Consider the following 26,104-nt stretch of genomic DNA (forward strand, 5'->3'; position numbering starts at 1 on the left):
TAATATAAGGGCTTCTTCATCTTATTAAGAACACTGACAATATTTCCTAATAGATGCAAAAATAGATGTACAAATGACTGCTAACAGTGTTTCTTTGGGAAATGTTCTGAGACAGCACAAGTTGGTGACCAACTTCGGAACTGTTTTGCCACTATTTGATTTTTTTTTTTTTTTTTTTTTTTGATTGGTGTTTTACGCCGTACTCAAGAATATTTCACTTATACGACGGCGGCCAGCATTATGGTGGGAGGAAACCGAGCAGAACCCGGGTGAAACCCACGACCATCCGCAGGTTGCTGATAGCCCTTCCCACGTACGGCCGGAGAGGAAGCTAGCATGAGCTGGACTTGAGCTCACAGCGACCGCATTGGTGAGAGGCTCCTGGGTCATTACGCTGTGCTAGCGCGCTAACCAACTGAGCCACGGAGGCCCCTCCACTATTTGAAATATGGTATATTGCAATATTAAAAACAAGTGTTAGAGAGTTACGAGAACAGTGCAAAATAGAATCTGTGCAACTAATTCCTGTTTTTAAATCTTCTTTTAACTGCTTTCCCTGAATTGTGATACTGAACAAAAGGGGGACTGGTGACATCACAAGGCAACCTCTGGGGCATCAGCAACCAGCTGTTCCATTGCACTATCTGCAACAGATCAAAGACATCAAATTAAGCATTATTACTTTAAAAAAAATTCAATAAACCATAAAGGCAGACTTGGAAAGGTGGCAATTACATGTGACTTTTGTTATGTGCACGACTGCCGTCAGTTTCTAAATTTAGCTTGCCACTGTTTACATACGCCGAGTTCAGCGCCTGCTATCTGCCTCTATCTTAGAATATTCCAGAATGCGCTCAGTTCGGTGCCTGTTTGTTTACATCAAGTGTTCAGGAATTTTCTTATTCTAGACAATTCCACCAGGCTATATAAGATCTATGAAAGCAGGTCAAAAGGAGAGAAAGGAGAATTATTGAGAGTTTGGATGCTTTTGCTGTGCATTACTTTAGTAGGCCTTTTGTGCTGAATTTTGGTGTCTTTATAGCCTCTGGCTTTGTTATATCCTATCTCCACCGAGCACTTGTTCAGTCTGAACTTGTATGTTTAATTTGTGCTCTTGTATACACAGTGCTTATTAGTACACGGACCCTGTCTGTGGAATTTTGTGTATATTTCGTCATACACTCAGGTATACTGTGGATTTTCCCTCTTGTGAATTTGTCTCTGAGCATTTATGCCTGTGTGGTATATATTGTGGAATATATGCATCCGTTTGGATTTGACACCGTAAGTACTTTAGTATTTGTATAGATACTGCTATCCTTTCTTGTTAAACTTAAGTACTTTAGTATTTGTATAAGTCTTATTATCTGTTCTTGTTAAAGCTAATAAATTGTTGTAAAATAAAATCTGCTGGTTTTGGTTACTTTTTTGTGCGGCTAAACTGCCGTGTATTTTGAACAAGCCATCTCTTTATAATACAGACAGTTTGGGTCGTAACACTTTGTACAACTAAAAGTATCAAAATGAACAACTTCATCATTAGAATGTTGTTAATAAAGGAAGACTTCTTGCTTGATATCTGGTGATCTGTCAACAAGACTATCACTCCTTATTTGGTCCTGCTTGATGTACCTGTGGAGATGTTTGCTTCACCATCACCCTGCTTTACATCTAAGGCCTCTTCCCCTGTTGGTGCCACACCCATCATCCCCGTCTCTCCAGATGTCATCTCTATGGTCCCCAGGGGCAGAGTTTCAGTCGGCTGTTCAATGTCACTTGTCTCTTCTGGCTGCTCTGATGGGGCACTCTCGGCACTCTCCTGTGATGACTGAACTTGAGAGGACTGGAGCTGAAACAGAAGTTTTGCATACACCAGAGTTCAGCATTTGCTATTAACAAACATGCATACATTCTCAGATCTTAAGTAATGTTAAATAAAATGAGAAGGCTGTGAACTTTAAAAAGTAATAGGTTAAAATGTTTAGATCTGATGCCAAGAGCATATCCATATAAAGCAGGAAATTAAAAATGTATGGGTACATATAAAGTACAAACCTGTTTCAGTCAATCATGTAAACACAGAAGAAATCTTGCTTGGGTCCAATTAATTTACATTTCTTGATGAGCTTTTCACTTCAAATATAAGTAAAACTTATGCAGAGTGCTGATCTGTGACTTAGGTCTTCCAAATACATGTATGAGTGTACATGTATTCCTCCACCCCTCAACCCCAACCCCCTTCCCAACAACAACCTCATCCCCCTCCCCCACCACCATACCCCTAGGAACATGGAAGGGTGGAGTTATTAAAGGAATACTGTCAAGAAAATAAATTATTTGTGCCTCCAAACTGTTTAAAAAGATCATATTGATAGTATTTGGGCCCCTGTAACCACAAACGGCCTGCTTGTAGTCGTTCTGATGCAACCGGCGACGAATACCGCTCGGCTGAATATGCATATTGTGAATTTCAAAGCGAGGCTGCTGAGCCCGTGACGTCACGGTAAGAAGACTCTGGCTCCATGCGTGCAGAAGTTCTATAATAGAAGGCTATAAACACGCGACCAAAAGGCATTTATTTCGACCCAAATTTGCTGTTGTTTGAGAAATTTTTGAAAGGTAGTTATGCCTGTGATCTGTGCAGCTTACGGATGCAACAGTCAGCTTGTCAAGGGAGGTGGAATTTCTTTCTTTGCCTTTCCAAAAGATGCGACCACGAGGAAAGTCTGGCTTCATTATTGCAAGAGGGACTTCGATCTCAAGTACCACCACAAACTGTGCAGTAAGCATTTCTCCAAATGCATGTTTGATCGAGACCCAGAGAAGTTGGCGAGCCTGGGCTATGAAAATGCAGTAGCACGGCTAACAACAGTTGCTGTACCGGACATTCCCCTGTCAATTGAGATATCGAGTCCTTTGTCTGAAGTACCGAAACAACAACAACAACAACAATAAAGCCTTTGTGTTCTGTGATGCAATTTATATCTAGCTGCTCTTCGTCAGTCATTTCTATTATCCTTGGCACTTCCTGACAGCAAAGGCATTCTACGTTAGTTGGCATAATATCACAGTTCTCACAATCACACCTGAAAATAAACAGATTTGATATTCAGAGAAGATCATACATATGTTGGTACAGATTCCTTGATGCGATGAGAAGCGGATTCAAAGCTTCAGCTGTCGGCGTAACATATTTGCTGTTGTACAAATATGCACCTCGATAAATTTTTACTTACATATTCGGACATTTAGACCAAGTTTACGTGAATCTCAAAAGACTGAATCTTATGATTTAATCGTAATATTTGACATGTGGGTTAACACAGACCTCTGAATCAAGGCATTACCTCAAAGCCGAGGATATTAGGGCACTAACCTGCTTGAGGCACCGGCAGGGACAAAGTGATAAATAACACAGGAAGGGAAAGAAAAGTGACACCGGGCCATAATTTGAGAGCTACGGCTTATAGGCCTAGTAACCAGAAATTACAGTATGCTTATCGTTTTCTGTTTGTGAACTTCAACAAAACCTAGTTTTGCACTTAAAATGCTGTGATTTAAAGGTCTGTATTAACTCCCGTGATATTTTGAAAATGCCAGGATACCTGCGACCAATTTATTTGATAGGCTGTTGAAGCCGTACTCAAGAATATTTCATTTCTGCCACGGCGGCCAGCATAAGGCCATATAGTGCCAGCAAATCGGAAAATAGCAAGGAATTAACTGAGATAAAATGTAGTCACCAGGTCAAATTGTCGGTCCGAAAATCTTCTGGTTTCTGACAGCTGTCGACGTGGTCAGACTCGCTGTCGGATGAATGAGGGGAACGGTTTACTGGGCTGAATTCATGGGTTCCACGCGCTGAATCCGTTCGTATAGGATCATACATGTACGGGTCTATAGGTGGTATACACATTGGAATTTCTAGTATGTCCGTTTCACAGTCTGACATTATTTTATTTTGGTATTTTCGCGCCTAAGATCGTATGTGGTATGTGAAACAGTGTTGTTCAGTATGGGCCCGTTCTTACGGTGACGTCACTGGGATCACGTGACGGGCACCTCATTAACTCCACTCTGGCTGACGGCTCCCTAGCGTGAGAGCCGACTATCGCCGTGGGAAGCGAGTCCAGGGGTAAACAAACATCCAGGTTCGTTATAATGAGGGATTATGAGGTAATTATTAAATAAATACCGATGATCATAAGACCTTGACAGTATTCCTTTAATTTATTTTATTGGTCTTTAAGCCATTCTCTCTAATATTTCACTTACTAACCCCAAGAGAAACCCCAAAAAGGTGGAGGGGTGGAGGTTGGATAGGAGCTGGGCTGTCTCTGGGGCCCATGTATTAAATGTCCTACCTTAACCACGCCCCCACAGCCCCCTGGGAACATAGACGGGTGGAGATTAGAGAGGAGCTGAGCTGTCTCTGGGGTCAATGTGTTACTGATCTGGGTTGTCCCATCACTCAAATGGGTCTCTATCCTCGATATCACATGATGACCATCTAAAACATAAAACACATCATTCGTCAGGAGGATCACTATCATGTAACTGTAACATCCTGATAATTTTATTATCATTGTTCCTTTCATACAACATTTCACAACGGCTGATTACAGCGTTATTGTTCGGTTTTTGTTGTACATGTAACCGGTGCTTGGTCACATGACCAGATGGCATCCATATTTGTTTATGAGTGAACGCTGATAAAAACTCTGGGGCGAAACAGGTAAAGATCCAATTTTATGCAGCATCCTCTACAGGAAAATTGTGTAATATAATTGGGAAAATGTCTATGGCATTTAGTACAGAAGTTGTTTACAACTGTGTGTCAATGTTACTGTAAATTTGATGACCACAAGTTGTGTAACTGTAAGCACCTGATCTTCTCCATTCCCTGTGAAAGGAGTGAACATTTGTACAGCCTTAAGCAGTTGTCAAGTGAGCAGCCATGCAGGTAGTTTGTCAAGATTTGTTTTGTAGTTCGAAAAATTAATGACATGTGTCAGGGATTTTGTGTGACTGTGTGCTGCAGTAACCTCTGTGAGCATACTGCCGTTAGCCATCCAGTTCATTAGTAGTATAGTAAGAGGTTTTCAATTCGTATTGGATTACCATTATAGAAAAACACAAATATATTACTTCTACATAATGGAGCTGGATGTGCTGTATCATTTTTGACTAAGACAAAATACTGTGAGAACATTTCCAGTCTCATTAAACTAAGCTGGATCATTTCCTACCACCACTACATTCACAGCACTTGAAAACACTGCATATCACAAATGGAGCCAGAGTTGCCTCCCTTGATCAACATGTTCCGTCTGTACCCACCTTCCCCTGGGTGTTGGGTGAGGGTGACAGTGACAGTCTCCGGGGTAGGCCCGTCCCCCTCTGCCCCAGGCTGACCTGTCCACAGTGTGTTGTCCACCTGTTTAATCTCGGTCACCTCCTGGTCATCTGAGACCCCATCAGTAGATGGTAGCACTTCCAGGTTCACCTGGCAATACACACCATCAGACATCATACACCTACATCATTTATTTAATAAACCTGATTTGATTTTCACATTTTTTACTACATAGTGGTGGTTATACTTAAGTTTAGATAAAAATGGATGTATGCATTATTTAAACTGCAGATTCACTGCGTAGTCAAAAAGTTTCACCATATCATCTTTCAACTAAATTCTCTGTTCAGTTAACAGTAACCATTTCAGTACAAACTTATCTCCCCTGACAAAGAAAGCTGGTCACCATACCATTGCTAAATGTGTATGATTTTTTTAGGGGAACTTACTAATTTGCCATTACTGGTAGACATAGTCACAGTGACTGAATAATGAAACAGCAACTCCAAAGTCACAAAGCAAGCCTGTTTCCAGGCAAAGCAACATGCAAGCCAATTGAATAATAAAATGTAGCATACTCTCAACATCAGCACATGTATGAGACACAGTTAATGCTCGGGTGGGTTAGTAGATAAGTAACAGCATTTGTCCCATTTTAATTTCAAGCCGTGATGTGAATATAACTCTACCGTAGGTGCCGTTAGGGCTAGTGTCCCATTCTCTATGTCGGTCATGGCTAGATGGATGTGGTTTTTAAGGTCATTGACAGTAGGGAAGTAGCTCAGGTCATGTCGCTCAGGTTGATCAGTGGATCCTGAGAAAAGAACCCTGCTTACAAAATTCCTGCAATAAATTACAAAATTTATTATAAAAAAATGCAACAAATGCGTCTACAAGAAATATCTGACAGAAAAGACATGTTCATCAATAACACAGTACAGTAGAGTAAATCCCATACATCACAAAGAATTATATCACCTTTTATCAACATCAACAACAAAACACAGCAGGCATTTCAATAGCTTCTAAAAACCTTGAAAAGTAAAGTTATCTGACATGCCTATAACTTACATACAGTAAATGCCTTTTTATTCGCGTGGTAGTAACACTTGCCGATGTCGGGCAAACACATTTCCATGCCATCGAATATAAAACCGATGTAAGTAATTTATTAATGTAGCATGCGTAACAGTTATGAATTCGTTAACAAGTACTACAGTTCTAATACTTGTTCAAACACATTAAATAGAAATACCTAATTAGAATGTTGTTGTTGCTGATTTATTGCTGTGGTTAGAGACATACAAATCGATAATTCGTACAGGGCATGATGAAAAAATTCCGAATGCTACAAGAATACGAAGCTGGTTCAGGGAAAGTGGATTATATGTCAGACATATGTGATCCGATATTCATATGATGAGAGAGTGGCTGTTTTTTATCGACTGTACTTGCCTTCCAGTCAGATCACCTTTCCAACGCGCCCGATAAATCGCTCGGGGGTTTCCGCACTTCAAACTTCCTTCTCATAATGATTTCTGAGAAATTTACTCAAATCTGGCACAGTTCACTCAAAGTTTCACTCACAGTGGGATTTATTTATATCACATTATATGTCTCCTAGAGTGAGTGACACAAATAATTGCTAACAGCAGGTTAAAGGCTTAGTCATATAAAGATTAACAGTCTTCAAAAGATAAAAAGCTTAGGAGGATTAACTTCCTTTGTCTGATCAAATTACTGCTTTGTACAGAATTTTTGTCACATCTTACAGGTACAAACAAGTTTAAATGATAACATTGTTACTTGAATGCTTGAGTTGTCTACTTGATGTTTCTGTATTGAAGTTTGATCAGTTGTCCAAAAATTCTGTTAAGATCCGCAAAAGTTGATTCCTGTGAATGTGTCTTCTTACCAAATCTGCGCGTTTATGCCCCTGAGTAAAAAGGCATTTACAGCATATAAAGCAATGTTTCTGTTTCGCAGCAAAACTCTCTCCAACTTAACAGCAACTGTAAGTGGAGAACAACTGAGAACAAGCTTTAGTTCTAGGAAACATCTACATGTCTGCATGAGAACAAATAATTTGCAATGGCAGTGATGTCAAAGTCACCTATAGCATGATGATAAGAATTACTGAAATCTCACTGTTCCTCTGCCACTAACCTCACAGCCTTCCTGACTGCATACAACCGAGTCTCTCCGGAGGCGACCAACTCTCGGATTTTGGTTGCCACTTGAGGATGAAGTCTCTGACCAGACTGCTCATCAGTGGTTTCCCGGCTTCCTGTTGTGTGGAATTCATGAGCTTTGTCCGTGGGCAGCTGTACGTAAAACCTAAGGGAAATCAATTGAAAGCTTTGTTATCATTTTTATTCTCCAGCTAGGTTCACAAGGATTGGCATTTTTCTCTTACTTTTTCATTTACAGAATACATGAACAAATAATCATTAGCAGATTAAGAGCCTTGAATCAACTTTTCACTTAATATGGAGCTCTACTTTCTTGGTCATATGCTTTAATATTAACAGCAAAATAATGTTTTGTACTGATCTTAAAAGTTTTACCTGGTTTTAAAGTCTATAACACTGGAAAATAATATGTAAAAAGCAGACAAAAAATTGGAACACCATTTTGCAATGAATCTGACTAAATGTGTATAAATGGGTACATTAAAAGGTATCACATATACACTGACACGTTCTACCCTACAGATCCCAACAGTACAGGTGCTGCCTATGTCTATAGAAAGTGCTAGGTATTACCTCTCCTGGCCAGGTACATCCAGCAGTCTGCCCCTCAAAGCCTGGAAGGATTTGTCCATGGCTGTTTTTAACAGTTTCTTCTCCTGGTTCGGATCAACAGCAAACTGCAGGAATTTCTTCACCTTCTTAATGTATATCCTACAAAAAGGGAATATTTCAGCACACAGAACAACTATAGATTTAACATTCAGCTAAGCTGAGGTTTCAAAGCAGCCAATCAGCTGCTCTGTATTTCTATTTAAGTACCTCATAACGCCTTTGTATAATACAATGTTTGCGTGTGATCTGAGTCAATAAAAATATGAGCCCTCAAAATATCTGGAAAAAAAACAACAAATAACCCTACCAGATCTGGCAAGCATCCGACAAAAATGAGAATTTCTGGATAGTAATACAATTCACAAATATAATCTGAAATCAGATAATTATCTGAAAAATCACATCCCTGTTTGCATACAGCTTTATTTCATTTACCAGTATATCGTTAACTCTATTTTGCCTATTTACATGCTGCTTGTGTTATTATTTTCTCCAAGCATTATTCTCAGAGGTCTGAAGACCAGGATTAACCAGTTCCCTCAACTTATTTTTAAGCCATAGGTCATGAACATGAGCTGGTCAAAACTGTCTTTCTTTTGAGTGAAAACTGCGTTACAGTTTTCTGACAAGTTTGAAGGAATCAGGTGTTTTATTTCATCACTTCCATCAGGCATGTAGTTATGCTTTATAAATAGCAAGATTATGAGAGTGTATGAGAAAGACACAAGGAGAATCACAATATGTCCTGTCAAGGTATCCTGTTTTATCTGCTACCTGACCTTACCTTGCAGGGCAGGTTTTTTTGAAGCCAGTTGTGCCAGCAGAAGGATTCTCATACTGAGTGTTGTACTCCACTGTGTGTGGTGATGTGAACACTAGCTGGCTGGGTTGTTCCCTCTTCTGGGAGAAGCCTTTCCTCCTGGGTCCGTATTGACACTCCATCACCACTGCTCGGCTACCTGCAAACAAGTAAACAGCAACAATTACACCCATGATACCAGTTGCAAGCTAAACATGTAACCATCCAGATGTTTTATATGTATTTTTTTTTTAACCTGATTGGGGTTACACACCTTGCACTAGCATACTAATGCACTATCAATAAGCAAAAGTAATACCATGCTTCCCCATTAATTTATTTGTAAGGGACTAAACATTTGTAGCCTGTTTCTCACACAAAAATTCATGTATATAAATTTTCAATATGCAAGAACAGGGAAATTATTTTGGAATTATAACTAATTTGCCCCTCTTATGTTCCTAAAAGGGTAAAACAATGATGAATTACTGATGGGTTTACACATAAGTCACTGACTATGAGCAGGGGCCAGTGTCACAAAAGTTCAATCCACTTTGACCTGACCTTTTTTTACTTTTCACTTGCATTTCTACAAGAAAAGTTACGAAAAGCTGATTTATGACATTTTGTGAATATGAGCCCAGAAGGAAAAGCTTTCCTGGTCCTCAGGACTTTTAACACAACAAAAATTCCCGCCCTGAAATGTCCCTCAGAGAAAAGAAATGAAAACCTGGCAATATCGACGCCTGTCTGTAGAGCTAAGATTATTCATAACCATTTACCTGTGTTGATGAAAGGAATACCATCAAAGGGAACGTATTGGGACTTCCACATGAGTCGGGTGGACATACGTGACTGACTAGGAGATTGCCGCGTACCCCAGAAACTCTGTGTCTGTTGTTTGTGGTATGTTAGCAGTAAGTCCAACTCAACTTCACTATCCACATAGCCACGGTAATAATCACCAATTTGCTGTCAACAAACAAAGTTCACATGTTCAACTGCTCTCACAAATGTAAATAATGGATTATAATAGATGGATGAATTGATGGAAATAGACAATACACTGTCAGCACACCATACCTGCGATGGTTATAACCCTGAAACTGACACCTTAATGGGAAAAGACTGCTTGTTTCATTGGGTTATGTTTCCAACATTATTGCTGCCTCATCACAAGGATGTCTCTTGAATGCATACCTACAAATGCCACCTCAGACATCCCATACCTCAGACATCTCATAGCACAGACATCTCACCCAATTACTGCCTGCCATACATCAGGCAAACATATACTTCTGACTTACCCCTTATCCATAACATCAAGTGAGACAGTATCAATTTAGCAATTCTGAAGTATTGGACCTAGCCTGAGTAAAGGCAGTCAAGTTAAACGTGAAGCATCACCCTTCAGACTATTGATAAATACATAATGTGTCTGACAATGCATTAACTTAATTCAATATGCAGCAGTCTGAATATGATTCATGCAATCAAATTAATTTATTAATTTATTTATTTATTTGTGTTTTCAGTATTTTCAGTGTTTTATGCTGTACTGAAGAATATTTCACTTATACGATGGCGGCCAGCATTACGGTGGGAGGAAACCGGGTAGAGAACAGGGGAAACCCATGGCTATCCACATGTGGCTGGCAGACCTTCCGATGTACAGCCGGAGAGGAAGCCAGCATGGGCTGGACTTGAACTCACAGCGACCGCATTTGTGAGAGGCTCCTGGGTCATTACGCTGCGCTAGCGCTCCAACCAAATGAGCCACGGAGGCCACATCAAATTAATTAACTACAAACATGAAACTATACCAGCAGAATTACAAAAGTATCCTGGAAGGAATATTAACGCTCTCAAAACCTGTCAAAATACAAAACACACATCCCATACTGTTCAAAAAGTTGGATACATTTATATACAGTACAGCTCATGCTAAAAGTCAATTGTCTACTGTTGGTATCACGCTTTGAGATACTGACTAACGCTCTACTGACACGTGACAGACCCTCTAATGAGCTGTCGGAGAAATGCTGAGGCACGTAGGATTATCGTCGAGGGTATGAATATAGCCGTCTACTGACTAATCCTGGGTAGTTTGCAAGCGAAGGTGCAGTCCCCGTGTATTCACCTATGTGAACATTTAAAATTTACATCAAAATAACACCATGTATTTATATTACTGCAAGGATCGTGTAAACCTCAAATAGAAAGAGCTAAAAATACCATAAACCCAAAACATGTATGTTCAGGACAGAATTGGGCATTAGTAGACAGCAGACTCTTCTCCACTGTAGGCTACTTCCACTTGACGGGCAAATAGGCCTGGCCACAGTTATCTGTGTTGTTAACCAGTAACCCGAAATTGCTGGTGTATTTTTTTAATTTGACTGGTGCGTTGACGAGGTGTTCAACATTAGCCTACATTACTGATTGTTTACAGACCTAATTGCTGACCAAAATGCCACCTGGCAAGTTATACACAAGGAAGAATTTATACAGAAACAGTGAATCCAGCTCAGCAGTTCTGAGACATTTATTCATTTCTAGTGTTTAAAAATTTTCAAAACCATACAGTGTGTGTCAGTTAATAAAGTTTAACACTTCGGAGTATCATTTACTTACTCAAATACAACATGCCTAATTTTCTTCAATCTTGGTCAAGTATCACAGCTGGACACTTAGACTGCATGACTAAGCTCTTCTTCCAGTTCTCTGCATGAAACTTCTGATTATTTTATTTAAGCCTACAATAATCCGCTTTTTTGTTGCTGCTAACACCCTTGATATTTTCCACACAAATATAGTACACACCAAAACATTACTCTCCAAACCAAGAAAAAAACAACAGCTCATAAACATACGTTACTCATACACGCACGATATTAGCTATTCCTACATTCTGCTTCAGCTTTTATACAAGTGCACAAACAAAAATCAGATTTCATCTGGGTGTTGGTTAAAATAATGTACTGTTATGCATAAATTAACAGAGTGGAATTATTTCCATGAAGGCATTTTGTAGTCAAAGAGAGTCAATAAAGAAAATATTTAAGGTAGGCTACAATGTGCCCGGTAAGCCGAAAATTCAGAAAAAGTATATTGGTGCAAATGGGAAATTATTTCTTTTTTTGTGAGAAAAACTTTTCCTTCATACATGTGCTATGTGGATGCTTCTCCTACATGATTTGGTATAAACTACAAATTCTCCACAAAGTTATATTACATATGAAATCTAAACTTAATTTTAGCAGGTGATCCATTATGAATCTGGCATGGACCCACTCGTAAATCATGGCTTTAAAAGAAGATTGCCATGTTGCAATCAAACACTTCAGTTTCTTGGACGGTGTTAAGTGTTTCAAAGACTCGTTTAAATCATTCTAATGAAGAACTTAATTTTCCGTCATCAACTTTCCACACTCAGTGTGTAGGTATAAAAATGCTCAGCCTCGCATGTGTGATCAGTCACAGTGGACGGATCACTGGCTCTGTAAATGACTATCTGTCCCGGAGCTCTCCAAAGGCGCTCTACAAGCTCTCTACAAACTCTCAGAAAGACCTCTAGGATCACTCTAATCTCTTGCCTGGTTTTGACTTTTTAGCCTGAGATGTACTGTACTTGACAAATTATTCACGTCATACCCATGTATATGTTCACCTCAGCACTTATGGTGGTCAAGCTTAGAGGTGAAACTTAACACTTCGGCTGGTACCCAACAGCCACACTAGTGTAAAACTTCACTGAAGTTAGTGGGGGCAGGTTGGGAGACACAACTTACATGTAGTTGATTAAGGGTGGAGAGTCTGAAATGAGAGGACTTCATGCAACTTGGCGAGCAAAAATTCTGATGCATTACGAAACAAATATTAGGTCAGCTCAGTATGACAAGTTAAGGTACATACACCTTACCTCACAGTTCTTGAGTCTGGCTGCCCAGGCCGGACATTTCGGGGGTAGAACCTGAGGGACTGAGGGCTGAGGGATGAGGAGAGTGGGCAGGGACTCTGAGGACACCATGCTGGACACTTCATTAGAACTTGTCTCCTGGGAGCCCATTTGTGTCACCTCTGTTAGGACATAAAACATTTACTTGTAACCTCATGGTGTTCTAAAAATTATACCAACATTTGGAATATAGTCCCCTTTTTAAAAAGCTACTCCAGAGTCAAAACCTCTGCATCTTAAAAGCAGGGTTAAATGACATTTCCTCTCAAGATGCTCTCCCAAACTGTTTAAAAAAAAAACTGCAGTGTATTTAATCTGCCACTGTAACTTTGGGTGGATAATACAGAAACAAAATTTTTCTGTTCTTTCCCATTTGTCTGGCGTAATGTGTGCTTTTATCTGAAGATATTCAGGTGAAAGAAACTTCGCTAGCAGAAACAACACAATTTCAAAGAAACACTTCTCCAAACACTAGGAGAAACAGCTTAAAAATATTGTCTGTTTTCCAGAGATATACAGAACAAAAACCTGTTCAGATAAAATAGTTGAAATGTAATATCGCACTATAACTGACCTTGAGCTTCATATTCAGTGTCTTGTACAGCCACTATAGTGGCTATCTCTGGACTTGTTCCCGGTACTATCTGCCACACACGGTTAGTGTTGTCCCCTGTAGCAGACGTTATGAAGTCAGGGTTGGCTACTGCGATAATCTGTATCCCGTCTGGTTGAGCAATCAGCTGATGTCCCGACACAGTCACAGAGTGAGATAACAGACCTTGAAGGGTTGTGTTATCTGTAGTTCCTACAGATGAGGAAGCAGAACCAAGAAATCCAAATGTGTCCTATACAAGACACACTCACCTTTATCTTTACTGCCCACATTTATAGACCTTTTTACATTCACAATGATGCATGTACAAAGAATGTGACATGAATGGAAGACCTATTCAAAGTATCATTTATTTCTCAATTCTGTCTACAAATGGTTTCCATCAAATTACCTCAGTTATTAAGCACCTTCTAAATAATTTCTTTCAATTTTAAAAGTTTTCAAGTCTCATTCTTGTCAACAGTTTTTAAGTCTGTCATAACAGTTTTTATTACCTAATCAAGTTACTGTTTTAAGGCTCGTCTCAAATAGTTCTGAACCCCATATCAATACTTTTTAAGCTTCATCTCAACAGGTTTTTAAGTTCCATCATGGGTTTTTAAGGCTCATCTCATCTGGCTTCAGTCAAATATCAATGGTTTTTAAGCCTTATATAAACAGTTTTTCTATACTCCAGTCTGAGAAGCTTGTACACAATAGCTGTATAATGAACGGAATAGTATTCTACATTTCTCACAAAGAATCAAATAAAACACCTCAAGAAAAAAACCAAGATAAACAGGTGACAAAAGAGCATCTCCAAAATAAACATTACCACTATTATTATTTTATGTTGGGAGTAAATGGCTTATGCAGTGGACATGTGGGGAAATTTTGGGTCTACAGTACTCACAATGGAAAAGAAGTATTATGCTTATGCTAAGACATTAAAGTCAAATTCCATTGTCACATATAAATGTCCAGTATCTGAACACAGTGGTTCATAAGGGGAGACAATCTGAATAAACACTATCTTTTCAGCACACTTAATAACCTACGTAAACCTCCTGGTGCTGTTGAGGAGATGAGGCCCTCAGGGACAGACAGAGACATTTCGATGCCGCTGCTCCCCACTGTCAGGTCACTGACCGAGTCCGGAATTTGGACAACCACCTGACTGTTAGTAGCCATGGTACTAGAAACCTCGTTCTCTGCCAATACCCCAATATCACTGCCAGGCAAGCTGGCCTGTGCCATGTTTCACATGAACAGTCGCCAATCTGCAAATAAGACATCAGAGTAATGAAACTGCAATGAAAAGTCTCACCATGGATGACCGTGACAGTTTTCCATTTCTGGGACATATTCATATATTTTGTTGAGCGGCACTTCTTGTTATTTATTTATATATTTATTATTCCAATCGAATAGTGTTTCATGCCATATTGAAAAATCGTAGATTTCTGTTGGGTTTTGTGAATTCATGCAGAATTTGGAGCATTCATTCAATGTCAGGTCTGCTGAGATCGTACTCCTGCTCTTTCAACACAAATACATTATGTCGCTGCAAACAGCACTTTCTTCATTCACACAACTGAACTGGGTTCACACACACAAACACACACACACACATATATATATGTTCTCCATGTTAATTATTTTGACAGACACATCTGTCAAAGTGAATGTAAGTCATCAATGACTTAGCTGATTTGGTCATTTCACAACTCCTGGTATCGTAAATATAATAAGTCATCAGTAGGAACAGTAAAGTCACATCATCAGTTTTGGACTGTCAATTCTAAGAAAATGTCTGCCGAAAAGATGTGTCAACGTCAAGAGTAAATGCTGAGTGTTTTTTCATTCTTCTTCTGTTCTCAGCCTAACCTGCAGATGTCATCCGTCTGCTTCGTCAGGTGATAAATAGTGAATTATTGGATGCAAAATAATTAGGCCTTTCTGCGAGCACTACATATTTTAAGGTTCACTTCCTCAAGTGGAGATTCGGCATTTGATAATAAAGGGTTCAATACCTCAAACACTATCGTAACCATGTTATCAAGAGAGAGGGAATGAGACTCAGTCTATCCGTGTGCTACTATACTGCGGGAGTTTATAGAATGATGATAAACAGCGAAAACGAGTCACAAACCTCGAAATCGCCAAAACCTCGTCTTCAAAATGGCGTCCAGAAGGAGGCCCATCCTCCTGTCAGTGAAAGTTTTTGTAAATGGGCTAAACAAAAAAAATCCCTGCAGCATTATAGACGGACTGCTGTTGAGAGAATACCCTGTCCCCACATGTTCTCCATGTCTGCGGTGTATATTTTGGAAAAAAGGATGGATTAAGCGAGGAAAAGGGAATCTTCTCAGATAGATCAATCCTTTATTCTATGTTCATTTCGTTATATATCTGCATGGCACTGGTAGGTTCCTGTGGATTCCGTCCCCTGCTGCGTCATCGAGAACGTCTTGATCACCACCATATAAATCTGGCTAATTATAATAAAAGAAAGTCTCCGTATGTTACCTTTAATGAGGATTTCGAAACACAAATATAAAAAAATGTTATATTTGAACGAACTTTTATTACGGTATTGAAAAACCACATCCACAGAAGCATATGTCAAGTGGAAGATACATAACTTTTATTTTAGAAAGTTAACAAATCCATGGGGCTTTGGTCAAATTAGACTTAAATATAATATATGCATGGAACTCTGCTGTGTAATATACGTTTGGTCACAGTTATAGTGACCTTTGACCTACGCGCAATTTTCACATATTATTCCCACAAAGTTTCTACATAAAGCAGGTCCTATGAATATACAGAATAGCCTGCAATGATTGTGTTGGAGATTTTAAAGTGCGAGAATAAAAAATGAAGCAAGTGTCAAGGGAAAGACCTTGAAGACCCCCCAAAAAAGACATCTGATATTGCTTTTACTTATTGTTAACATTTGTTTTCAGTGAATTTGTACTCTACAATGTGGGCGTGATTTATGGTCCACGTTTGGGAAGACATGAAAAAATACTAAAATAATAAAATTAAATCACGATAGTTTCACAATGCTTATTATTATGAATAGTCTTTCTGTTGAAGCTTTCAAAATGTTTCCTCAGTACATGCATAAGCAATTTAAAGCATCTTTCAAAATGAAAAATTTGTAATGATTATATTCTTTAACAAATTTTCTGTGATGCTATTTGTCTAATATCATATAAATAAATGTAGAACATAAAATTAATTTCGGCTGTTTAATTTGTTCATTTAAGACGTTTTGTATATGACTAAAGTATGTATTATAAAATATTTGATATACGTAAAGCAGGAGCTCCACTGCATATATGAGCTGTTGTTGAGACGTATGCATGGTATCTCGTGGTGCTAAAATGTAGATTACTTAACAGTATGAATGTAAGTATGACACCTGCAGATCTAGAATAATTTTACTGGACTGATAAGAAATAGTTTTGCATGTAGGTTACAATGTTTGTCGTGAATCGTTACGTAAATGTCGTGGAATATATCAGCTTTAGTGGCAATATATATATATATATATATATATATATATATATATATATATATATATATATATATATATATATATTGCCACTAAAGCTGATACGATTCACGACAAACATTGTAACCTACATGCAAAACTATTTCTTATGCCCTTCTTTTGTCATGAAAGCCAGAAATGTTTTCATGGTTTTCATAACACGGTAAAGACAATAGACAAAGTAAGATATTTTAAGCGCATGTCGTGAACTGACAATTAAGTCGCCTGTAATCTCCAGCTTGAATTACTACCCCCAATCTCCATGTTGTTCGTACATAAAATCATATTGCTTGAACAAGTATAATTTTTCAGCAATCTGCGAGAATTCTCTCAATATTCATAAATGAACGAAGTTAAGCAACCTAGTAATGTCACATTGAAGCATGATTATGTCTATAAATAGCATCATATACTAAAATACACTGTGCCCCGTTTTATAAGACGTTATAAAACATAAAAAAACTGATGTTTGCAGAGAACCAAATGAAGTCAGTGAAATCTCGTTTATCTGGATTTTTTTAACTGATCGATGTGTACAGGGATCCAAGGATTAATGGTTTGGACATCGACTCTTAACTTTTGTTTCCCAAATACAGATTATACCTGTAAAATTGACCTTGTTTTTAGTAGACTCAGAAAAATGTGTAATTTAACGTAAAAATCAACACAAAACCTAGAGGTCCAACGCTAGATATGAATGCTGTTGATGTGATAGACTAATTACATACTCCACTATATTGGAAAATAGGGAACGGCAGAGGTTATAACTGTGAGGCCCGGAAGTCCGAACGCGTTGGGAGTTCAGCAATGTGGGATGGCCCATGTCACGCCACGGATCGGCCGATTTGTTTTTGTTGACGACTGAGTTGAACCACGTTGACTTTCGCCTCTCTCGGGTAAGTATGAGCTTAATTAGGTGGCTTTCGTGTATCTTGCAATGAACAAATGAACGGTGGCATTATTATTTCATTGCAAGAGAAATGACACTTTTATAAATCAAATAATTTATTCGTTTGCACACTAAAACATGACTGTTGATAGCACCGGCTCTGCATGGCGGGGGTGCACGTGCAGTGTGTAGTTGATGTGGTCTATTTTGTACCAGACAGATATTACGGACAAAAGTTTTCATTATTTTCATGACTGATTAATTTCAGTGTTTAACTTGCGCTTTTTGGCTATTTTAATTTATGTGAAATAAGTGAAAGTTGTTTTGAAGACTTTATGAAACGGATTTTATAACTTCATGACCATATTATTCAAATGAATTGTGAACTGGTTTGCAGCAATTTGTTTACACAATCAGTGGTTAAAATTTTATCCAAGTGCACCTTCACAAATCACTGAACTAAGGCAAGTTTGTAAAGAATTGCAGTCTTTCTCTGCATGGTTGCTTCAGCTACAGCTTCACTTTATTTAATTGGAAGATTTATCAGGTATAGGGGAGGGCATAGTATAATTCTAGGGCTAGCCTTATAATAGTATACTTATGCTTTGAATGTATTCTCCTTCAAGCTCACATATTGTTCAGTTGGCCTACCTTGTTAGAAAGAAACCTGAAGATAAAAATCAAAACTCTGGCTTGACATTTTCCTCCACTACCATGTTTGGCTTCCCTTTGATGTGATCTTTGATAAACGACACAACTTACTGTAGTGGTTTTCAATATTCATAGTGATTTTTGATAGAGTCCTGATCACAGCAGAACATTGGACAGACCTTCATAGTAGCAGTAGTAGACTTTCGGTGTGGAAGGGTGGGTGGGTGATGTGTGGTGTAACCTGCAACAAGATGGCTACCACAATGCTGTTCATCATGCACGTTTTCAGTACAGTGAAAAATGCTTTTTTCTTTCGTTGTAATAATGGGCTTAAAACTGGGAATAGTTACATACTGTTGTTGAATCCTGGCATCAGACAGGGTCACTAATCCTGGGGCTTTAGTCACAGTAAACTGTAAAAGGTACTTGGGTGGCCATCTGCACAGGCCAATATTTGTAGTAGACCACTTCTCTTCCACCAGTGTGGTGTGCATATTTGTATGTTGCCTGTGAACAAGTTTGTTACTAACTTGCCAACGGTCTTGCCTCTTTCTTCCACCCATAAGACTTGCTGTTATCGTATAAGTGAACAATTCTCAAGTATTGGGTTAAACAACTATCAATTAAATGAATGTGCTTTTGTATTAGTTCTCCAGTTTTTATTGGCCCTCCATAGCCATTGGCCCTCCATTGGCCCTAATGGCTATGGCAATCTGACTGTCATTGATGTTGGGCAAATATAAATTTGTGACACCCTGTGAAATCACATTGTTATTTTGTCACAAACAGTTAAGCGCCTTTGTTGGTTGTAAACCTGTTGCTGCAGAAATTTCTTAAACAGCTGCATGAATCACACATGGAGTTTGAAAGGATCAGCTAGTTTCACATGGTAGAGTGAGGATCTTGATTTGTGGGATCTCCTCATCATAGTGTACAGCTTCTCATTGTACAAAGAAGCAGGTCTGCAATAAAAGCAGGTTTAGATTAGACTGTCAGAAAATGCCAGACTTGGGTGCATTACAGTCTTTATTGTGTGTAATCTGTGATGATCTGATAAAAATCATTATAGTTGGGTTTTTGGAGGCTACAAGGTGCCATTATTATTATATAATTAGTATATTTTTTACATTTAACAATTTTCTGCCTGTTTCAGAGTTTTGTCGCTTCTTTCATCTGACTGAAGTCTGTGTCTGGTTCGTGGACGTAAGGATAATGAGTGATGGAGATCAGGTTATATTTATATTAGACCCTGAAGGTCAAGAGGAAGAGTCCTCGACGGATGAGATGGAGGACCTGAAGGTGGGTGATGAGTCCTTGGAGAAGCGGAGCAGCGAGCACATGGAAGATGTCGTCGGTGAGATGATGGATCAGAACGGTCCGAGTGCAGCCAGTAGTGCCCAGGGCGTCAACAAACCGCCTGCAGCTAATACAGCTATTAAAGGCAGTATAAGGTAAGAGGCCATTCTCTGTGTCCAACTCTGTGGTATGACATTCCAGTTTGAAGAGATATAAGAATTACTAATATGTGAAAGATATTAAGGACATACTAGACTTCATACATACCTTTTGAAGCACATGAAACTTAGGCCTCTCTTCAGGTACAACAAAACTTAGTATTTCCACTGACAATCTTTGAATTAAAATGTGTTGTGGGAAGGCAAAATGATATATTTATCAACATGTTGACATGTTTGAGCAATCACCATTATCCTTTGTATTACATCACAGCATTTTGATGTCCGATGTCTGTGTTGTATTTTGATGTCCGCATTCCATGCAATGGTACATGTAGCTTGCTTCACCCCTTGCTTTTCAGCTGAAAATGTGGACAGAATAAGCTTAATCTGCTAAAAAGCTTTCATGTAGCATGTAGTTTAGTGAATTCATGTTTAGTTTTAAACACTACAGTGTATTAGGCCTACCTGTAGCTCTTGTAAAATCCAAAACCGCATTATTTTGAAAACTAGAATGTGGTGTGTGAGGCTATTGATATGATAACGCATGGTCAGTTGACAGCTTAAGCCTGGCGCACACGAGAGAAACTTGCTGAGCCATCGTCCACGATGTGCGGCGAAGTTTTAGTGAGGTTTTCTGCACGAGAGGCAGTGAGGAAAGTATCTATCATGTTGGATATTTTGTGTCACTAGAGGTCAAATTCTCACTGTGTGCGACCACTCTGCGCTGACAGCTGAGCTGGAAAACTCAACCAGCAAATAAAAATAGCTTATTGTAACACGTGGCTGTTAGCACCATGGCCACCATCAAAGACCTCGTGAATGAAGCTCTTTTGGATGATAACTTCGTTGAGCTGTGGCAGGACTATCATAGTTTGCATGCTGTGAACACGGCAGAATTTAAAAACAGAGATCTAGTCCAGTTTTTTTGAAAAGATGCATTTCAACGGTGTCGACGGCGAGGTAATAACAGCAGAAGTAAAAGCAACTCTTCTTCCTGCGTTTCGTCCACCATTTTGAGCACTCACATGGGATAGTTGAGGGTCACATGGTATATTAGAGTGAAAAATATGCTGAGACTAATGCGCCCGTGTGTGGTGAAGCAAGTGTAGAGTAAGTTGCTGGGCTGACCACTTCTCATGATCTATAGTTCAGCAAGTTCCCCTCGTGTGGGCCAGGCTTTATATACTGACCTGCAGTGCATAACACTCAGATTATATGGAAGTTGTCATTGACTGTGCGACTGTAAGCTCTATTAAATTCTCTAAAACGATAATTTAAATGACAGCTATGTTCAGAAATCATTGGAGTCACTTATGATGCCTTGCCAAGTTTTATGTAAATGACACATATTTTTACTTATATAACTTCATATTTTATGGTTTCCTGGTACCAGTATAAAATATATAATGAAATAAATGATACATACATCACAATAAATTAACATTAAAATAAAATTTAAAAAATGAAAAAGCCAAATAAGTTTATTTTGAGAAAATAATTTCTCACTTTATGTGTAATTAAAATTAAATCTAGCCCTATAGCCACGTGGCAAATATCACCGTAAAGAATAGAGAAGATAGGCTACATCACTGCATTATACATACCCCAGATAATAGGATTTCAGGCTGTTCAGTTACTGTAACCTACCCTGTAACCTAATGAGTTACAGATGAACATAATCCTGTAACCTTGAAAATAGGTTATAGGTGATGCAGATGCCATATTTCATGAAGAGGGTGCGGAATATATATATATATATATATATATATATATATATATATACATATACATATACATATACACACACATATATATATATATATATATATACACACACACATATGTATACACACATATGTATACATATATATATATATATATATATATATATATATATATATATATATATATATATATATACACACATATGTATATATATATATATATATACACATATGTATATATATATATATATATATATATATATATATATATATATATATATATGAATAACAGTACTGTAGCTATGTCCAGTGTTACATGACAATAAATCCTTGTTAAAGTGTAGGTGTACACAACATAAAGTAGTCACTAATTCACGTAAAGGTGCACTTACTAAATATTAATCTGCCATTTTCCTCTGAAAACAGCAATGCTTTGTATTAACACTTTGTGAAGTAAGTTTGAACTTCATATAGTAGTTTGGTATTATAGAATGCAAATGGCGGGACTTCTGACAGTACAAGTTACACGTGTTGAGCTGTCAGATTATGTTTTAACATAAATGTACATGTATATGAGGTTAGCCATTGATAATTTTAATTCAGGCTTCAATACATTATCTTGAGTTGTAAATGTAGTAATCATATCTGATAACCATATCTTAAAATAATATAATTTTTAAGCTATCATCTTCAGTGGTGTCAGCTTGATGCAGATCACATGGGTGGAGACATGTAGGCCAAGAGAGATGGGTTTATTCCTTTTTGACTGTAGGTGATAAGAGATAGCATGTGTAGGCTGGCCTGTGTCTGTACTTCTGACCTTGATATTGCATAAGCTTTGCTGAGTGTGAAATGGAGGTCAGTTTGAGTTTGGCAAGGCCATAAAGTGATAGGCTGATTGACATGTGTACCATAGCAGGCTGACCTCACCAAGGTCACCTCAGTTCAAAGCAGACTGTACTTGTACACCCCCTCCCCACCACCCTCCTTTCTCCCTCCCTCCACCACCACCAAATTTCATAAGCCTGTTTCATTGTCGTCATAAGTTCAGTTTGAAGGGATTTATTCTTGATGTCGTTAAGCTTTTTTTACTTGTTTATAATAATTGAAATATGTGCATTCCGGTAGACTGTATTAAATGTATATTATACTAAAATACTAAACATTAAAAAATAAAAATAATAATACACTTTAATAAAGTATATTTTATGTATACATTTTAATTACAGTGTGCATTACCACCGGGATTTAAGACACTTTGTTTGATTAAATGTATTGATATATTAAATTGTTGATCCTGTAAGTTACCTGATGTATATTAACTTCAAATCTTCGACAGTATATACACATCCTGTGTTTCTTTTATCAGTTTGAAAACCATCTTTATATATTGATTATTTTAATGAATTTTATTGTCTTGATTTGGAGAGCTAGTATATTTATTTATATTTTTTCTTTTGTACAGTCCTCATTTTGTTGGCAGCATTGTGTGTCCCTTATTTGTCTTTATGATTTTGGTGCGGTTGTGTTCTATGTTGACAACTAAAGGTTAAATATGCACACAGAGACTGTCTGTTAGCTGGATATGCACTCTAGTAATGTTAGTGACATAGTGACCAAATGGTTTTATTGTCAGGCAGACACTGACCTAGCTGGATAAGCACAGCATTATGGTAATGTTGGTGACACAACGACCAAATGACTTCATTGTCAAGCAGACACTGACTTAGCTGGATAAGCACAGCATTATGGTAATGTTAGTGACATAATGACCAAATGACTTCATTGTCAAGAAGTCATTGACCTTAGATAATGGCATAACTGACTGACAAGCTGTTGATGACTTCCCTGTCGAGCAATTGCTGACCTTGTAGTTATAAAACATTGGACTAGGAAACAAAATATTTGCTAAGCTACAGTGGTATTTGTGGGCCTATGTTATCGTATGACTGATATATAGATATGTGTATAGTACTGATTTATATAGTGTCGGGTACAGTACATGCAAATGTAGCTAGCTGTACAGGTGTGCGGCATTTAGAATTTGCAGTGGATCAGGTGCGTACTGGTACATGGCACTGTGGTACTTCTACACAAGTGAGCAGAATAAGTTGTAAATGCATTAGAATCCCTGCACAGGCTTGTTAAGGTTTATCAGATAATGTACATGTATGCACATCATTCAGGATTGTGGAGGTATAGGAGCTCTGGGCTATCTCTGTTTTAATCATTGTCAAACTCTCAGGAGCTGTGAAATAATCAGGAAACCTGTGTTTGCCTTTGTTCCTTTGAGGTATCGAAGAGGTCGATTGCTGTAAGTACTCTTGTTGCCAGTTGTATTTGAGTGTGAAATGTGGAGAAAAAAAAGAATTCTCACTGATATTTCCGTTTGAGAAAAAAATTTAAAAAAATTGTAGGATAGCTCATTCTTGTCCTTTCCTGTGACATTCCTGTTAGTGGTTGAGACACAGTTTGCATGTTGTAATTTTATAGTTGATCCTCAGGCTGTGCTTGAAAGATGTGAACATAACAATTAAACCTGTTGTAAGAGTAAGACATTAAATCTGTTCTAAGATAAAGCTCTTTAATAGCAAAGCGATATTTATTCTTCATAAACTGTTGAGTTTTTGTTTAATTTGAAGGAATTATATTAATTTTTGTCAGGCTGTAATTTCAGTTTTTTTTTTTAAATATGCCCTTTACATGTAACAGAAACCTGAGTGTGGAAGCTTATGAAAAAATGATTACAGACAATAAGCATTGATGCTGTCAGCCGATTGTTAAAGGCACAAACTGTGGTTGATTCATGCAGATGTACACAGCTGTACCAGCTACATGTTGGTTATTGTGAAACGCCTGTTGGGTGTCTTTTCCCATGTACACGAGCATGCCAGCCAGATTGTTGTGAAATGTTTGATTTATGTTCTACTCTCCGTCAGTTGCATGATAACAGTAGGCACATTATGTAAGTTTGCAAAAACGCCAGTAAGACTAAGGATGAAGAAAAAACTGAAGAAATCCCCTGCTGGGGGAGACCTCAAAGATTTTGTGGTGATATAATGGTAGTGCGCATGTAGTTGTGACGTAGTTGTTGCCTCTACATCCAGGTATGTTTGTAGTGTTTATTCAGAATGCAAAGGTTATCTCTCCCTGACTTTTTTTTTTTTTTTGGTTTTACCTTTGTCTGCATTGCTTGGATACTGTTCTTATGAACATGGAGGTATTAACTGAAGGATAAAAAATGCTGGCAACGTGCAGATGGTCGTGGGTTCCCCTGGGCTCTGCTAGGTTTCCACCCACCATAATGTTGGCTGCTGTCTTATAAGTGAAATATTCTTGAGTACAGCAATCAGATAAATAAATAAATTGATTTGCTTGAAATTTATATAATTATTTCAAGGTTAGATGTTAACAAAAATCATTTATTTGTTATGAATGCAAAATTTACATGTTTATGTTATACAAAATGATTTGTTCTCAGAAAACAGATGCAGCCTTTTGTTAGTTTTTCTGTCTTGGCATGGGCGCATGGTGTTTGTGTGCAAATATACATATATGCTGCACTATATAGAAGATGTCAGATAATAATAATATTGATTGTAATTGCACATACACACATATATATCATAATATTTATATAAATTAACAGGCTTCATTAACAAATATTGCAAGCATGGTGGCCAGTATTGAACTGATAGTTATACATGCAGTAGTATGTTGTTCAAATTATACTTGTAAATTTATAGCAAGGTTTGGCTTAAATAAGAATTCATATACTGTTAAGTAATTAGATCAGACTTGTTTAGAATATTAAACTGAACAAAACGACAGTTTCACTTTTATATGTAGACAGGGTAGGAAATGCTTGGAATTCATTTGTATACTGGTACATACAGGTAGGTTTTATTCCTTATCAAAAAGACTGATAAAAGTAATGGTGATATTTTCTATTTTGAAAAAAGACTAATGTTCATTTTGGTCAACTTGGATGCATATCAGCACTGACTGCAAGCCCTTCCTGGCTCATGCAGCTAAATGGTGAGGGACTTCGGTTTTATCACACCTGTGCTCGTTTTCCCCCACGCATAGCCTGACAGCCTTCAAATAAGTGACATATGCTTGCATACGACTCAAAACACCAGTTAAAGGAAGCAAGAAATGTAAAACTGAGAATTAATTAGGCAGCATACTCGTTGAGAAAAGTTGTTCACTGTGTGCTCAAAAGAGGCTGACCGCTGTAATACATGTAGGGCATGACCCTTGTCCATGTTGGTTATATGTGCATATAATAATCTGGGCTAAGCCATAACCT

General features: G+C 38.0%; 2 protein-coding genes across 5 annotated transcripts in view; one reads left to right on the plus strand and one right to left on the minus strand.

Annotated features, from left to right (window-relative positions):
* Positions 1–236: 236 nt before the first annotated feature.
* LOC135461308 (calcium-responsive transcription factor-like) lies at positions 237–15,690 on the minus strand. Of its 2 annotated transcripts, none has more exons than XM_064738332.1 (13): positions 15,662–15,690; positions 14,568–14,789; positions 13,492–13,722; positions 12,882–13,039; positions 9,742–9,931; positions 8,945–9,119; positions 8,122–8,259; positions 7,523–7,693; positions 6,046–6,199; positions 5,341–5,506; positions 4,365–4,510; positions 1,633–1,849; positions 237–644 (listed from the first exon to the last, which is right to left on the minus strand). In XM_064738332.1, exons 2-13 carry the CDS (start codon positions 14,764–14,766, stop codon positions 595–597), a joined length of 1,995 nt encoding a protein of 664 aa, XP_064594402.1. In that variant the 5' UTR covers positions 14,767–14,789; positions 15,662–15,690; the 3' UTR covers positions 237–594. The 2 variants fall into 2 exon arrangements, with proteins under 2 accessions (XP_064594402.1, XP_064594403.1); XM_064738333.1 differs by lacking the exon at positions 15,662–15,690 and adding an exon at positions 15,543–15,612.
* Positions 15,691–17,892: 2,202 nt separating this feature from the next.
* Positions 17,893–26,104, plus strand: part of LOC135482217 (acetyl-CoA carboxylase-like) — a 69,119-nt gene continuing 60,907 nt past the window's right edge. For all 3 annotated transcript variants that reach the window (XM_064762086.1, XM_064762089.1, XM_064762087.1), the window contains exons 1-2: positions 17,893–17,967; positions 19,765–20,062. In XM_064762086.1, coding sequence (XP_064618156.1) covers positions 19,824–20,062 — 239 coding nt within the window. In that variant the 5' untranslated portion in view covers positions 17,893–17,967; positions 19,765–19,823. The remainder of the gene's footprint in view (positions 17,968–19,764; positions 20,063–26,104) is intronic.

This window comes from Liolophura sinensis, chromosome 1, assembly GCF_032854445.1.
Source record: "Liolophura sinensis isolate JHLJ2023 chromosome 1, CUHK_Ljap_v2, whole genome shotgun sequence".
NCBI classification, from domain to species: Eukaryota; Metazoa; Mollusca; class Polyplacophora; order Chitonida; family Chitonidae; genus Liolophura; species Liolophura sinensis.

Bases quoted from the DNA above. Each gene is read 5' to 3' on its own strand.
- LOC135461308 (XM_064738332.1), bottom strand. From the start codon at position 14,766: ATGGCACAGGCCAGCTTGCCTGGCAGTGATATTGGGGTATTGGCAGAG. The intron at 7,694-8,121 runs GTAATACCTAGC...GATTTCCCTTAG, and splicing joins GATGTACCTGGCCAGGAGAG to GTTTTACGTACAGCTGCCCA. The intron at 6,200-7,522 runs GTTAGTGGCAGA...AATTTATTGCAG, and splicing joins GCAGTCAGGAAGGCTGTGAG to GAATTTTGTAAGCAGGGTTC.